The sequence below is a fragment of the Berghia stephanieae genome, chromosome 5 (genome assembly GCF_034508935.2).
Source record: "Berghia stephanieae isolate SIO BIC M18660-M18661 chromosome 5, UCSD_Bste_1.3, whole genome shotgun sequence".
Classification (NCBI taxonomy): domain Eukaryota; kingdom Metazoa; phylum Mollusca; class Gastropoda; order Nudibranchia; family Aeolidiidae; genus Berghia; species Berghia stephanieae.
The window spans coordinates 55327973-55345504 of record NC_088364.1 but is presented as its reverse complement, the minus strand read 5'-3'; the positions used below and the strand labels follow the sequence as shown (position 1 = coordinate 55345504).

Below are 17532 nucleotides of genomic sequence, written 5' to 3'. Positions count from 1 at the left end.
TTGTGTTGAGAATATTGGCTATTAAGCTTAACTGCTGGTCAAAATTATTCGCGATGGTGGTGTACGAACGAATCGGCGATCTCAAGAAGTGGGTGAGAGAGGGATCTAGTAATGACTTTGAGTTTGAAACGAATATTTTTGTGTTCGTGGATAGCTCACACGGTAGAGCCACGCTCTCACCTGCCAGGCGGAGTTGTCGTACCAATAAGGTCGCAGGTTCAAACCCCACCACCGCCGCGAAAAAATTTTTATTCTCTATTGTCTTCTGGCACTTTTCTATTCACTTCATATCTTGTAGTTTTCTTAGTGGGGGTGGGAGTCAACAGACTTTGGCATTTTTTTTGAGTGTTTTGGCATTTTTTGAGTCTTCCCCTGGCATTTTGTTGAAAAATAATCTGGCAACCCTGGTGGTTTTCTGGTTTTCTTGGAATTTGGTTTTTAGTTCCTGAGTTCCTGCCCAGAAAGGCTGAGGTTGGCAATTTCAGTCTTAGGTAGTGTCATAGACCCAAGTTTACTTTATGCTTGTTGTGTCTTCCATAGCAGAGAATGATATAGCTACTGGTCGGAATTCTGTGCACATAGAGACGGTCTCTAGTTAATTGAGTTAAATTTGAAGTCCGATAATCGGAACAATCTACACTCAGTCACTGTGTCAGTGTAAAATTATCTAGAATCACTGTTATTATCCATTTTTAGACTATAGAGGCGCACCTCCCCAGTTCTGTAGGATTGAATAGTGGGTATTAGTATTGGTAAAGCAGCGAAGTCTTGCCACCGTCTTGACATCGCAGTGGCTACACTTCACACGGCGTCCTGAACGTAGTCAGCCGACGTCGACCAGACTGCGTTCACGGTAGTGCGGGGCGGTCCTTGGCAAGCTTAAGGACCACGGTCCTACGGTCCCTGGGAAATGAAAACCGCAAGGACCGGTCCTTTTCGACATTGAACATTCCTGAGAGACTGTTGGAAGTTTGAACCGTTTTGACCTTTGGGACCGTGGGATCGTTCATTCTTGAACCGTTAAAGACTTGGGACCGCCTTCACGATGAAAACCGTGGTCTACAGGAGTAAAACACACGGAGTAGTCACACTCATTTTAAATTGTAACCTAATTAGAGAAGAGGGTGATGCCTTCTTTATTTGCTCACCGTACTTCATTGTTACTTTGATAATTTAGCGGGAATAAAATTTGAAATTTATCCCCATTAACGGAGATAATGGAATCGCCCAAGGCGTTGATCGAGTTGTTCGTGGCGTTGATACACACACGCAACTCCTACCCCCCCCCCCTCCCCACACACACACACACATTAGAGGGCAGCGAGCATTGAAGAGTAAGAGAGAGACGTGAAGTTATAATAAGAGGGGGTGGATGCGGTAATAAGTAATAAGTGGGGTCAATGGTGACTTTTCGCCAGATCTAACAAACCCAGCTACCCATTCACCGCTGAGTAGACAGGGATTCAGAAAAAACTCGACTGCACCCGGGATCGATCTATGGCCCTTTGCGTATAAAGAGAGTGCTCTATCAACTGAGCTATCGGGGTCCCCAGTCCCCAAATATTCTATTGGACTTTTTAAAAATACAGACGTTATAACTGGGTTTTTTGGAAGGAAGAAACTAATGAAACTCATATTATTTGATTAGTTAAAACACCAAACGAAATTTTATTATTATTGTATTATTTTAAATGACAACAATGCGATAGAAAGGAGTGGTGACAAGAGATGGACAAAAGAAAACAAAAAATCGGACTTGCTACTTGCTAGGTTCGACACACACACACACACACACAAACACAAACACACACATCTTTAGTAGTCACATGCATTTCAAACAATAACCCATTAGAGAAGAGGGGTCATACCTTCATCATAGATCATTGTCATTGCGATCATTATGGTGTAGTAAATTTTGAAATTTACCCCGTATAATGGAATCGTCCAAGGCGTGCGCCTCCTGTTCCCCCCATCTCACACACGAAAGGGCGGTTTGCGGAGTGGAGGGAGGTGGTCGTCTGCCTCTATGGTCGTCTGTGTCGTTTTGTGTATGGCAAAGGGGGTGGGTGCGAATAATTAAGTGGGATGGGTGGTGATTGGTGGAAGATAGGCAAAGAACCGAGGCAACGAATCACTGGGGAAGTAGTATGGCGCGAGACCGTTGAAAGGTGATAAGAAGTGAGGACCGCCGCCGGTCTTCCACTTTGGGACCGATCCCCGGTTCACAGCTAAAAGACCGTGGGACCGGTCCCAAGGACCGGTCCTCAGCGCGGCACTAGTTCACGGCGTCCTGAGGCCGTACTTCGTGTATCCAAAATTGTTTCTAACATCTCTCTATCTCTCTCTCTCTCTCTCTCTCTCTCTCTCTCTCTCTCTCTCTCTCTCTCTCTCTCACACACACACACACACACACACACACACATACAATCAGATACCCACACACACACACAGTGAGAGAGAGAGAGAGTAAAGAGAAAATGAGAGAGAGAAAGAGAAAATGCGAGAAACCGATGGGAAAAGAGAAAATAAAAGAGACAAGAGAAAAGACAAAATCAGATAGTGTGTATATGTGTGTGTGTGTGTGTGTGAGAGAGAGAGAGATGGTAGAAATGTTTTTGGATACACGAAGTGTCTGAATATCTTACACTTACAGCAGAGACTTAGAAGTTAGATGGTAATAACTTTAAACAAAACCTTCCACTTGAGGGCTGTTTGGCCGTCTACGTTCAGGACGCTGTAAATGTAGTCTCTGTGGACAGAGGCCCCGGTCAGATGTTTAAAAAGTTGTAAAATGGCTTTTGACTTCCTAAAGAAGACTTCCTATTGTTGTATCTTATATCCCCCTGTATCTGTTTCCTTTTCCAGGTTGCCTCATGTCCTTGGTGTGAGATTACTTGGTTTTGTCCAGTCCTCAGCTGGAAGAGAAACAGTCAAATGCATTAATTTTGGGAGGCCTTTCGAAATTTCCTCATGTTAAGGAAAACAACCCAAATAGTCCATCAACTAACCTTAAGAAAAAAATAAAATCTATTACCTTTAACTAACCCTAATGGGAAAAACAAACACCCTATCATCTTTACTAAGACTTATGACTAACCCCAATAGAAAAAAATCCTCTGACCTCGAGCTAACCCTAATAGAAAAAAAACCTAGGACTGCTTTTAATACTTCACAAAACAAAATGGCACTGAAAACCAAAACAATGGTCGTATTAGGTTTGTACTAGAGTTTTTTTTTTTAATGCTACTATATATTGACAAATTGAATAAATAAAAGCATGATAAAAGATCCACAATGAAAATACAAATTGAAAGAAATGCTAGCAGGAGGAGCTTTTGGAAGGCCTTCCTTCATTTTGAGCGATGATATTTATTTCCTTGTAAATCATCTGTCATTTGTGAACAGTTATTTTTAGTTAGTTTTTATTTTGTTGTAAATATTTAACGGTATTCATCTTGAAGAGAGAGGGATTCAAAAGGGGATTTGAGATGTGTGCAAGATTTCTTTGATTTCAAGATTTGCATGTTTTTTAGGTTTTTGTGCTGCACTGTAATTGGCAGATCCTGTGCCTTTGTCTGGCTGAGACTTTTAGGTGATTTCAAATTCAAACTAAGTGCATTGATAGTCGTATGCTCTTTGAATCTACTTCTGTTCCCTAGTTGAGCCAGTCCCTTTTATCTTACTTTTTCTTGAGTTTTTTAGATTGTTAATTTAGATTTGTTTTTTTACTATCACATTTTATTCCTTTTGAATGGTGTTGAATTGACCCAAATAAAAATGTGTCGCAACTTTGTAAAACCCTTAAAAACAAAACCCATAGTTGTAAAGCTAAAAATATGGCCAATTTTTTCTGATATTTATTTTTGTATTCTGTTATAATCCACATTTATTTAAAATGCTGTAAGTACATTTTACTTACTTACTTACTTAACCAAACCAGCGACCAGCTGAGCTCTAGCCCTTTGGTCTTGTACCATGACGTAGAGTTACACGTCATTTGTAGTTATTCCAGATGACTTTAATACAGTGTGTTACTGATGCTTGGATTTGGTTGGAGAATGTGCATCTGAGATCTTCAAGAGATTGACACTTAAGCAAGTGGTGTGTTACTGTTTCGTTGGTGGTGTTGACATAAGGGACTGGAAGGGGAGGTGTCTATTGTAATTTTGCTTAAATGGCTGTTGAGTGGTATGTTGTGTTTCTAGTTGAAAGATGATGTTTTGTTGGTTTCTTCTAGACATATATGAGCTATCAGTCTTTACAGGAGTGGTCATATGGGTAAATATACATCTACCCGTGGTGCTCATTGCCCAGCTATTCATCCATTCTTCCCTATATTTGTTTTGATAATTTGTTTCGCTGTGTCTAAGGACACTGGAATTGATGGTTGCAAAAGTGGTGATCCGAGTCTGGCTAGTCTGTCTGCATTATCATTTCCTGGTATATTTGAATGTCCATTAGATAAATAAGTCTACTCTGTGTAAGGAATTCATCTAGTTGAGATCTTAATCTATTAAAGGTTGAGCTTATTTGAATCCAGAACTTGGAGAAATGATTTGGAGTCGGTGAAGATGCCAGAGTGGGAAAGTTTTGAAGGGCTTAGCTGGAAAACAGAGGAGAGGTGCACTGAGGCTTCAAGTGTAACTTACTCTGCCTCGTAGTTTGAGCAGGAACTTCCGCAGGAATTTTGGTTTTACCCTAGGTTTTATCTGGGTAATCTATTACAATCCCATAACCAGCATTTTTAATTCCTTTGTGGGCAGATCCATCTGTGTAAACATGTATCCAGTTGTCTGGGTATTCTTGTATTGTCTTCATTGCTAAAGTTTGTATTACAGATTCGATTGTATTTCCTATTGTTGTTTTGTCTATGAGGTTAGTCTTTATTTTTGGAAGTTTTAGTTTGACATTTGGTGATATTTGAATGAAAACATTTGATTTTTCTCTCTTATGGGAGTATGTGTCTTTCATTGAAGTTGTTGGCAATATGTAGCAGAGATGTTTGTTTAAATCTTGTTCTGGATTTCCATATCTCTGTCAGAATTCTGTTTGGATGGTTTTCATCTTTTCGTTTACATCTTTCAATCATATCTAGCACTGCTGATTCTCTGCACAGTCAAAGAGGTTCCACATCAGTGTGTATTTTACCTGCTACTGTGGGTCGATCTCAGGGCACCAGAGATGAAGTGAAGGGCTTGATTCTGTACTCTGTCCAAGTTTTTTTGGTGTGTTTTTGCTACTTATATTTTGGAGGGCAAAATTATAGTCCACGACGAGATAGCCTAAATAAAGCTGTCGAAGTGTCTTTTTGTCCACTCCCCAATGTGTACTGGTTAGCTGTTTCAGTAACAGCACAATGTGGTCTAGTGGTATGACACTTGCTTTTGGATCAGATGTAAAACTCAGGTGTAAAATGAGTACCTGGTCGTTAACAACGTTGTCTCTGTCTGAAAAAATTGTAATATCGCCTAACAGGTATCATGTCTCGTTCTATATGTTACATGTTGCTGTTGGTCAGGGTTTGTAGTGTACCACATAACTAAATCATCAGCATAAAAGGCTTATTTCTGTCTGTAATCTTTCTGGTAGATTATTTATGAAAATAAGAAAGAGAGTACAGCTGAGGCAAGATCCATAATGGGAGACCCTCCTCTAATGCTTCTTTGTTCATTATTAATTTTCGTTTGGATTGTTCCCTGCCACCTTCTGGTTCCTGGCTTGCTGCTATATATTTCAGTCATTCTTTCTGCTTAAAGAGCCATTTTTCATAAACAGAGGATCGTCATGTCCTAGGTCAATTATATCGATGAGAAATAGTAGTTTTGAAGTTACAGCATTAGGTATAAGTATAAGTAGGCATAGATATATCGCCGGGGACTCTGTCACACCCATAACAAACGTGGTAGAAACAGGTAGCACCAATGTAAGCTCTCTCTCTCTCTCTCTCTCTCTCTCTCTCTCTCTCTCTCTCTCTCTCTCTCTCTCTCTCTCTCTCTCTCTCTCTCTCTCTTCTCTCTCCTCTCTCTCTCTCTCTCTCTCTCTCTCTCTCTCCTCTCTCTCCTCTCTCTCTCCTCTCTCTCTCTCTCTCCTCCTCTCTCTCTCTCTCCTCTCTTCTCTCTCCTTCTCTCTCTCTCTCTCTCTCTCTCTCTCTCTCTCTCTCTCTCTCTCTCTCTCTCTCTCTCTCCTCTCTCTCTCTCTCTCTCTCTCTCTCTCTCTCTCTCCTCTCTCTCTCTCTCTCTCTCTCTCTCTCTCTCTCTCTCTCTCTCTCTCTCTCTCTCTCTCTCTCTCTCTCTCTTCCTTCTACTCGTTTTATATCTACTATTTGACAAGAACGACCAAGGTGGCAATGGGATCTCTGGCAAACAATGAAATATAATGTCAAGGACTTCTTTTAAACGTCCACAAAGTGAGAAAGGCTATCATGACATTTGAAGGATTCACAAACTATCCAGCAAAGATTTACTTCAGTATGCCAAGAGACATTTTTCATTTGGTGATGCCGAAATAACTGGGTGTCAAGTCCACATTACACCACATGACTTTTCTTTCTGTTTCTGAATGGATTTGTTTCTGAAGAAATATGTGCCCTCTATCGAAATATCACAATGGACATAATATCTATGGTGGATACTTATTTTACTCTATTCAACATAAGTTCACAGCCCCTTGGTTCGGTGACACTTTGGGTCAACTGTGCTAGAAATTTCAATTTGCAAGACTTGTATTCAATCATGAAGTATGACTTTCTTCATCTGAACTGTAATTTCTTTAGAGTAGCATTGACTTCATTGACCAAATGAGATTATTCTGAAGAAAAATTGTGGAGTTGAAAAATTGAAATGAACAGACTGATATTAGTGTCCCCTGACGATTCTGATTGTTAAAAGTAAGATCCCTAGCATTCTCTTCTTTTTTTTAATGAAATTGCTAAGACCAGGAGAAAAAGAAGGACACAAAAATGGCAAATATTAATTATAGTGATGTTACAGCTAGTACGAGCAGTGCTATTGTCAATGAAGGCATTGACTTTACAAATGCTTTTATGAGTTGGGCAGGATCTAGATCAGTTTACGAAAAGATGCTGCAAGCTAGTAGTGATGCAGATCCCATGATTTTAGTATTAGCTTTTGAGGGATTATTTCAAATTGGTAATGATGGTATGGGAACAGACCAATTTGAAACTGCTCCAGGTTTTGATGCAGTCAAAAATGTCAAAAATTTTCTCCGAGTTTGGCGTTGTAATGCTCCAATAAACTATTCACACAGTCTTGTTCCAGCTGTATTGTACAATTTGTTGGTTTTTAAAGATTTCAGTATTCCACTTTTTATTGGTAACTGTGGAGAAAAGCTATCATTGACTGATTTTTCTGAGGATGACATTGAAGAAATTAGCATTGATCTTGATGCTCCTTTAGAAAGAGTCCAAAGTGATGCTGAGAATAGGAGCACCATGAAAGGGAAATGGTACAGAATCATCAATGTTTCTGATTCCAATGGTTCAGACAGTGAAAGCGATGATATTGCTCATTTAGATTCATCAATTAAAGGATTGCAACAAGGGGAGATTGTCTACAAATATGACAAAAATGAAGTTTGTGTGATTCTCTATGCCGAGTACGGGTCCCATGAGGATTTAAAAGATTTGAAGAAGCCTACTCTTGCTGCTATAAAGAAAAAATATAATACTGACACTCAAATCAGTTTATTGGTTTTGGTTCCCAAGAGACCTCGAGGAAACTTATGTTGGGAGGTCAATGATGAACAATGTGCTAAGATTGTTGAAACAAATCATAGGATGAGCAAAGATGAAATGTTCAAAGACAAAGTTGTGGAGAAAAAAAGTTTGGATCTAGTGGAAGCCTTTGTTTCCCTTGAGGGTTGTAACAAATTTTTTATGTCGTTTGTAAGAGAGCTGACTAAAACCAAGAATCCTGCAATTCCTGTTATTGCAATGGAGGGGATTTACAGACTTGAAAGAAAAGTTAATGCAGTTTTGGGTAAATGCAAGAGTCACAAATTTCCAGTCCCAAGCTCCCAAGATGATTGTTGCATTGCAAGAGAAATGCAACATTTTCTCAGAAAATGGCGGTCAAATTCGCGTATAGGGATTTTTGAAGATTCATATGATTGGGTTAAGGGAAAAGTAGAAGGTTTTATACGCAGGCTTTCAGTTTTTCGAACATTGGAAATACCCTTATTCATTGATACCTTGGGTCAAATAAGATTTCTTCATTCATTTAGTGTTAATGACTTAGAAGACATCCAAATTTCCGCAAATACAACAGTAATGCATGTCACACACCGCAAAGAAGCCAAAGACATTGCAGATCAGAGAAAGATTAACGGTAGTTTGAAGAAAAATTGCGTTGAAGGAGTTTGGTTTGGTTATGACACAATAGAGAAAAGCCTCTATGGTAGCAAAGGCTTCAAAACCACATTAAGAAAACTAGGGGTTACAGGACTATATCAAGGCGAGATTGTATACTATAAAAAACATGAAAGAAATGTCATCCTGTATGCAACAGATGACGTTGATGCAAATTTTGAAGGCTTGAAAAAACTGAAAGAAAGTTTTGTTAGAAAAGAAGGAAATGAGCATGCTCATGTGGAAGTTTCCATTTTTGTGCCATCACGACTTTTGCCATCAGAGGAAGAATTTTGGAATGTTTTCAGTGAACTAGTCAAAGTCAATCATGAGAGAAGTTTCTGCCTTCGAGCACTCCGGAGCCGGTTTTCCATTCCCTGCCCAGATCCATGAAATTAGGAACCAACAAAGTAAGTTTACATGATTATTTCCTTTTTTCTTTTTTCTCTTTTTTTTCTTTCTAGTGGCCTACAACAAGCTTCTTGGGACTGAATGTAAAAGATCATCGCAAATGAAATAAATAAATGGAGAACCCCCACCCCTCACCAAATCAAGTTTTTTTTATTGTGTTTATCCAAGTTCCCTGTTATATATCAACCAATATTACTGGGTGTCGAGGGATGTTGGGAAGTTTCTTTTTTATTTCTTATAGGAGTTCAGATAATTTGTTGTTTGTTTATTTTTTTTATTTGTTTTATTTTTTGTTTTTGTTTTTGTTTTTTTTTTGTTTTGGGGGGGGGGGGGGTCATAAAAATAAATGAGTTTTGGAAAAAAAAAGATAGTTAAAATTAATGGAACAAGGCCTAGATATGTAAAAAGATTACAGGTAGCCTGATATTTACTATCCACTCCTAATTCACATATTAAAGATATAGAGGGGACGCAGTATCATGTCCTATTGGAGAATTCTTAATGGTGAAATAGGTATACATTATACAGTAGTCAGCAAAGTAATGGTTATGAGGGCTTGCAACAAACAGGTCACTGGATTGCATGGCAAATCTGATAGAGAGGGGTAGGGAGGCTGAAAAGATAGATTTGAAGTGGCTGGAGTAGATTGCTTAACGGAATAAAAGGATGAACATATGTGTGTGTGTGTGTGCGTGTGTGTTAATGTGTGAGTCTCTAACACATCTATTTTTTTATGCACACACAAATACATACATACTGTAGTTGGATCCAACTGAAGGCAAGAGTCTGGGTTTGAATCTATCATGTGTGCTGTAGGAAGCCGTTGCAAACCATTCAACCTACACTGCAAGTCTGCTAGCAAAGAAATGGTTCTGTCAAACCAGATGTATATCAAACAACATAATACGGTCTCAAAGAGAAGTTCTGCTGTGCGAAACTGGTGATGTCAGCTTGGAAATCTTGAAGTGGTTTTGGCCTAAGAAGTGAACGAGCATTGAAATCTGCTCGTTAGACACACACACACACACACACACACACATAAGTATACCAAATTGCAACTATCTATGTATTTTTCTATCCACCACCATCATCAGCAGCAGCAATAATATGTGTACTTCTCCAGCCCAAAAGATTTCATGAAACGCTTGTGAATTTTCTATTCTCTGATGCATGTTATCATGTCCCAAATGCAAGCTTTAAATTACAATCAAGTAATATTTATACAGTAGAATTACTTTAAACCGAAATTTTGGGGACCTTCTAAACCATTTCGGTTTAAAGACATTTTGATTTAAAGCAAGTTCCCGTTTTTCGATGTTTTTCAAGGGTAGTAACTTTTAAAGAAATTTGCTCATTTAATCGTATCATGGGTTTCCCCTTAAATGTAGTTGTTGAATAAATGCTGTCTTCGTAACCCCTTTAAAAATTATTTTTTTATTTAATTTATTTTTGGGGGTTTTCGTTTTCAATTCAAAATTGTTGAAAGAGTTGAGTTCGGGATGCCGTGTATTTTACATATCTCCGTCTTGATCAACCTTTTTTTCATCGACTTCACATAGTATTTTGATTTTAAACTCCAACGTTTAAGCACAGTGCTTTCTTTTAGTAAAATGCAAAGCTAAAATAAGATCGAAAGTTCTTGTGCGATAACTGATAATGAATGATGCGCAGCTACTCAGAGTTGAAGTGAAATGGAAATGAAAAGGCGTGAGAATGCTAAGCTGTCTACTACATACCCCTCTTTTGTTGAAAAGCCATTAGGTGCAAATGCCTAATTACATAGAACCCCCCCCCCCCTCCCCCCTCTCACACACACGTTCAATCAAAGTGGAAATGAAATGGCATGTCAATAGTAAGTTGTCTACCACCCCCCTCCTTATGGTCAGTTCCAAAGCATCAACACACGAGCGAGAACATCTCGCTTGCGTGATTCTACACCCCAACTCCCCCTCTTTCCTCATTTTTCACCTGCCAGTCACCCGTTGTCTTCCTTTTCCAGTCTTCAATAGTGGTGCTGGCTAAACCCAAGTGCAGTGATTGAAGTGTTTGCCTACCCCCACCCCTCACCCTCATCTTATACTTACGCTCTTTGTTTTAATATCGCCGGGCATTATTATGTGGGGCCACCTTCCCGAATTTTTAAAGAAAAATAGATAGAGAAAAAGGGAAGGTGCTCTCAAGTTGTTTCGGTTTAAAGAAAGTCCTTCTTAGAAGTATTTTGGTTCATCGTAAGAATTAGTACAAAGATAATGAAGAAACTAGTACAATTTATTAAATTATTTGCGGTTTAAGGTATTTTTCGGTTTAGCTTCTTTCGGTTTAAAGTAATTTTACTGTATTTGGTTTATTGTTGAATAAACTGTCAAAATGTGAGGAGGAAAAGTGTTGTACCCAGATTGTTCATTATTTGTTTTGCTTAATTTCAAACCCTTTGAATATTCACAAGTTTTGCTGGAATTTTTACAAATCCAAACTTCATGCAGTCACTTATTACAATATTATTTACTTATCAAACATTTCTGTCTTCGATTTAACATTTGTTTTTCATATAATGTCACTGTTTAATTAATAGTATATAGGTACTATAATCAGATTTTTTATTAATGGCGCGTTTTTTTTCTGGTTTTTCTCAGCTGTCCCTCTATCAAAAGTTGTAAAAATTTGTGTCAACCTCTGAATCAATTCGTCTTAACTGAATATAGATTTTGGACCGTATTGATGCCATATTAAAAAAGTTTTCTTCTTTAAGACCTATAAAAAACTACTTTAAAACAGCTGACATAAAATTAGAAATTTTACATTGTAAAAAATGAAAACAAGTTACGCACCACAAAGTATGAATGAATTCATCTATATCCAAAAAATCTTGTGCTGACGTAGTGATTATGAGTTCACGTCATACTTCTTTCCAAATAATAATAACTCGCTTTAATTGTTATAAACATACCACTTATGTAGTTTGTATTAAATTTTGAATTTATTATTTATGGCATATTATCTACATCATGTCGCAATTACCAAAGACTGATATGAAATCTCTCGCTTTAAATCATTTGAAATAGTGATTGTATACTCAGTATTGTCAAATTAACAAACACTGTTTATATAACTTTGACAAATTTTTGTCTATGCATTAACATTTCACAGGGCCTTTAATTAAAGGTTTTAAAAACATATTAGGCTCTTAAACAACATGATACGGTACGGAATCTTTATCGGTTCCACTCTCATAAAGCTGCAAAAAGAAGTCTTCTTGTCTCTATCGATAAGTCATTAGAGAGGACGGAAATGGTTTTGGAATTTCACAATCAACCATGAGAAGATCGTTATCGAAATACGACAGAGAGATCACAAGTGTAGAACAACGTGGCAGGAAAAGGATCATAGATAACTTTGATATGGATATCATCCGAAGATGTATGGGTGAGCGTAAATATACATCCGAAAAAATATTGGACGTCTGATTATTCAAGCAGAAAAAGGCCCATAGGTTCTGGACAGAGAATCATTGTTATTCTTGCAGGTGGTGATGATACTGGATATTTAAAAGGATGCCATGCCATTTTTTCTTCTCTGCATCATCTGAAATATTATTCTGGGGTCAATGCAAAGGTGTTTTAAGACTGACTAAATATCGTTTGCTGCCCTCCAGTGAAGCACCCAACTGTATTGTATTGGACAACGCTACCATTCGTTGGCCCATGGTCACTTTAAGGCTCCAACTTTGGCAATTATAAAAGCCAACATGATTTCATGGTTTCAATCAGACAGTACTACATATTCTGACCATTTATCAAAATGCTAACTATACTCCTTAGTAAAAAAAAAAAAGAAATGAACCAGAAACAGCTTTCAAAGCAGACTGTCTAATCAGGGAGTTTTGACACGAGGTTGCGCGACTTCCCCCATTTCACTGTAAGCGTAATCCAGTCGAGGTCATTGGGCCTAAGTAGAGGGAAAGATTGAGAGGAAGAACACCAAATTTACTCTCACCGACGAGGCAATAAATGATAACAAAGAGTAGACTGAGAAAAGGCATGCCTCAACCTTAGCAAACTAGAGGAAAATTACATTTCATTGAATTGAGTGATGCTCGGAATCTTTCTGTGGTCGTTTCATTTCTCCAGTCATCAGACTGTGCTGATTGATATGTCCAGTATTTCTTGGTTGTTGATGTAGTTGTTATTGTTGAACACATATTTGTGGAGACACTGTCTCATAATTGATGAATTTTTACTTTTGACCAGTCTACATAAATTTATGTAATCCTCTTTGGCATAAACAAAGGTATTTCTCAAACTTTTGCAATCAAAATTATATTGGAAGCGCGTTATCTTCACTTTCGTTTGTATTCACCAGTAATGTGTATTGATAGTTATAAATGTGGATGTCTGATAATTAATAATTGCCATTCGTTGCTTCATATTCAAATACTGCACGTATATGTTTAAGCTTCAATTAACCAAACACTCCAGTTTAACGAATTTTGATAATGTAAATCTTCTATGAATTCCGATCCTCACCTGTTATCGATTTTAATATAGCTGTAATAAACGAAATCCTTTCCTATTGTTTTAAAATTCATGAAAAAATATTTTTTTATTAAGACAAATTGATTCAGAGGTTCATACAAATTTTTGCAGCTATGCATTGGGGGGCAGCTGAGAAAAAGAAGAAAAACATGCACCACTTATTAAAAATCTGACTATAATATAAATGATTTTATTTTAATTTTAGGTCTTGTTGTTTAGTCATTAATCATTTGCCTTGAGTGGAGTGCCAGAGTTAGATCATTTATTTATATATATTGTATATGAGTTTCAGTTAGTAGCTTTTCCAGTCATTGAAAATTTCACGAGTTTCACCATTTGCTGATTAAACTGTTTTTTTTTTTAAGTTTTTGTATTTCTTTTAAATCCAGCCCATTAAAGTAAAATTTTAACAGTTTTACTTTATAACAAATCAAATAGAAAAAAAAATAATCCAAACAATTTCAGACACAGCAGCGTTAATATTTAGTTGCTTTTTTGCATTAACTTTGCCTTCAACTTCAAATTTCCATGTAAGATGAAAATAAATCTCCATGAATTAGATGCCCTTTGTTATGAACTTAATGACACACACACCACCCGTCTTATTTTGTGACACAACTCCCTACAGTTGAGAAGGGGGTGAGGATTTGTAAGTGCGACAGTGAGAACATTTTGGAACTTTCTTTATAAAAGTGTAAAAATGTGAAAATAGTCATGAATGGCATCAAATTTGTCTTTTTGATCTTGAAAATAAAATGATTTTAAAATAAAAACATATCAAAACAAGATATACGATTATATATCCACTGATTGTGCTCAAAGTTCTGAATTAAGGGACAATGCTGTTACTGGCCAGGTATTCATTTTACACTTTAGTACAGTGAGTTAAGAACCTTTTCCAAGGACTCAAGTTTGTGTATACCTCAAGTGGGACTCACCCCGAACCAGGAATCAGGTCAGAAATCGGGCCACAAAGTCACTGAAAAGGATTTTATACTAACATATCTTATATGCTTGTTCATCCCAATGTAAATTGTCAATTCCTGGGCAAGTCTTCAGGGAATTTTCTAAATTTATCATTATTCTGATTTCCTAACTTACATTCTAAACCAAGAATTTTGATTATATACTTAAACTGATATAGATAAAAAGATAAAGACACCATAATATTCTGTACTTTAATTAATAAATACAATATATGTGACTCAGTAAATCCAGAGAGCATTAACATCTCTGTAATTTTTGATAAAAAAATTTTTTTTCATTTCAGATGATCATGTCATCTATTGTCTGAACAGCTTCATCAAATAAGATTTTTACATTTTCTATTGAGAGAATAGTGTCCAAGACAGCCGAGATTTGACGGAGATATATATATATATATATACACAGCAGCGTGACATTTTCACAGTTTATGATGGTGCCAAGATCAGAGATTTAAAAACTAGCAACAGAACGAATGAATACGTAATTCCGTTTTTTTGTTTTTTTTTCAAACAGCCAGTTGGGTGAAAGTTCCCACTAAAATAAATAACCAACTATTTTATACGTTTAAGGTTACACATAATTTTGTATTTTGGTATGTTTCATCTGTTGTATTTTCCCTCAACACATAGCATTCATTAGAAAATGTACTTTTGAAAAAGGAAGAGGTTTTTACTCTCTCTCTCTCCCTCTCTCTCTCTCTCTCTCTCTCTCTCTCTCTCTCCCTCTCTCTCTCTCTCTCTCTCTCTCTCTCTCTCTCTCTCTCTCTCTCTCTCTCCCTTTCTCTCTCCCTCTCTCTCTCTCTCTCTCCCTAACTCTCTCTCTCTCTCTCTCTCTCTCTCTCTCTCTCTCTCTCTCTCTCTCTCTCTCTCTCCATATATATACAGTAGAATTACTTTAAACCGAAATTTTGGGGACCTTCTAAACCATTTCGGTTTAAAGACATTTTGGTTTAAAGCAAGTTCCCGTTTTGCGATGTTTTTCAAGGGTAGTAACGATTTAAGAAATTTGCTCATTTAATCGTATCATGGGTTTCCCGTTAAATGTAGTGGTTGAATAAATGCCATCTTCGTAACCATTTTAAAAATCATAATTTATTTTTTTTTATGTTAGTATTATTTTTTTGGGGGGTGTGTTTTTAAAATATTTTTGGGAGTTTTCGTTTTCAATTCAAAATTGTTGAAAGAGTTGAGGTCGGGATGCCGTGTTTTTTACATATCTCCGTCTTGATCAACATTTTTTTTCATCGACTTCACATAGTATTTTGATTTCAACTCCAACATGTAAGCACAATGCTTTCTTTTAGACATCTTTTAGTAAAATGTAAAGCTAAAATAAGATCGAAAGTTCTTGTGCGATAATTGATAATGAATGATGCGCAGCTACTCAGAGGTGAAGTGAAATGGAAATGAAAAGGCATGTCAATGCTAAGCTGTCTACTACACACCTCTCTTTTGTTGAAAAGCCATTAAGTTCAAAGGCCTAATTACATAGAACCCCCCCCCCTCTCTCACACACATTCAATCAAAGTGGAAATGAAATGGCATGTCAATGGTAAGTTGTCTCCCCCCCCCCCCTCTCCTTATTGTCGTGTTGAAAATCCAGTCAGTTCCAAAGCATCAACACACATCTACACCCCAACTCCCCCTCTCTCCTCATTTTTCGCCTGCCATTCACCCGTTGTCTTCCTTTTCCAGTCTGCGATCGTGGTGCTGGCCAAACCCAAGTGCAGTGATTGAAGTGTTTGCCTACCCCCCACCCCTCACCCTCATCTTATACTTACGCTCTTTGTTTTAATATCGCCGGGCATTATTATGTGGGGCCACCTTCCCGAATTTTTGAAGAAGAATAGAGAGAGAGAAAGGGAAGGTGCTCTCAAGTTGTTTCGGTTTAAAGAAAGTCCTTCTTAGAAGTATTTCGGTTCATCGTAAGAATTCGAACAAAGATAATGAAGAAACTAGTACAATTTATTAAATTCTTTGCGGTTTAAGGTATTTTTCGGTTTAGCTTCTTTCGGTTTAAAGTAATTTTACTGTATATACCTTACCGGAGTACTACAGAGGTTGAATGTCAAGGAACGCTATTCTTCACGCTCAAGTGCCATTACCGAGCAGTCGATTATCTCTTTGCCAGTTGTTGCCTCCACATTTCCTATCCAGGACTTCCTTGGTTTGCCCAGTGCCTTTTTGCTAACTACTTTTCCTTCTAGCACTGATTTTTGGATGGTATTGTGTCTCCGAATGTGTCCATAATAAGTCAGTTTTCTCATTTTAACTTCTGCTAACATGTTCTGGACCTTTGGCCTGCAAATGGTACTCTCAGAATTATTCAGTATACCGGCATCGATTTTTCTTTCTGTCTCCTTCGTTATGGTCCATGTTTCACATGCATATAGGAATGTGGACCATACATAACATTTAGCCATACTTACTTTTGTTTTTGTTGGTAGTTTTTAACTAGTGAGTATTTTTCTCATTTTCATGAAGTTTGTTTTGCCAATGCTGATCCTTCTTTTGACCTCTGCAATAGATCTGCCATCTTCTGTGATGTACCGCCCTAGGTATGTTTAAGCCTGTACTTGTTCTATTGCTTTCCCATCTACTGTTATAATGGCTTTGGGTTTTTCTTCTGCTCGTGGGAATACCATTATTTTCGTTTTCTGTATATTAATTAATTTATTTTTTACTTTGAATATGCCTTCTAGCTGTTCACAATTGTAACACAAATTTATGACCTTATATAATGATATATGTAGGTTTTTAAATCGTTTGAGCTAAACAAGATATTTTCCTTTATTTCTCATCCAACAAAACAAAACCCACCTTGTCTGTCTAGTTTATGTCAGGATGAACCCGATGCCAAAATTGAAATTTAAGTCACGATTTTTAGAACTATAACATTTGAATTTATTATAGAAAAAAAAAGCAAAAATTAAAGTTTATAAGTATAAGTAAATGTATAAGTAATATATATATAGTAGTATATATATATATATATATATATATATATATATATATATATATATATATATATAATATTCTTTCATTACAAATAATGATAATAAATTTTAAATTCAATACAAATTTGTGGATTATTTATTGTTATCGTATGCACGGTGATTATGAATTTTATATTCGTTACACACTTGTAACCAGTCTACTCTTTTGTATTTTGTGCAATCAGACCATTTATTTTTACGACACACTTGTACCTGACCAGTATACTTTATATTATTTTGAC

The 17532-nt window shown here is 36.9% G+C and overlaps 1 protein-coding gene across 5 annotated transcripts; it reads left to right on the top strand.

Annotated features, from left to right (window-relative positions):
• Positions 1 to 397: 397 nt before the first annotated feature.
• Positions 398 to 17262, top strand: LOC144973246 (uncharacterized). Of its 5 annotated transcripts, none has more exons than XM_078915460.1 (3): positions 398 to 491; positions 6331 to 8775; positions 14579 to 17262. In XM_078915460.1, exon 2 carries the CDS (start codon positions 6959 to 6961, stop codon positions 8756 to 8758), a length of 1800 nt encoding a protein of 599 aa, XP_078771586.1. In that variant the 5' UTR covers positions 398 to 491; positions 6331 to 6958; the 3' UTR covers positions 8759 to 8775; positions 14579 to 17262. The 5 variants fall into 5 exon arrangements, with proteins under 5 accessions (XP_078771586.1, XP_078771587.1, XP_078771588.1 ...); XM_078915461.1 differs by having other exon boundaries at positions 407 to 471; XM_078915462.1 differs by having other exon boundaries at positions 407 to 491; positions 6408 to 8775.
• The last annotated feature ends 270 nt before the right edge of the window (positions 17263 to 17532 follow it).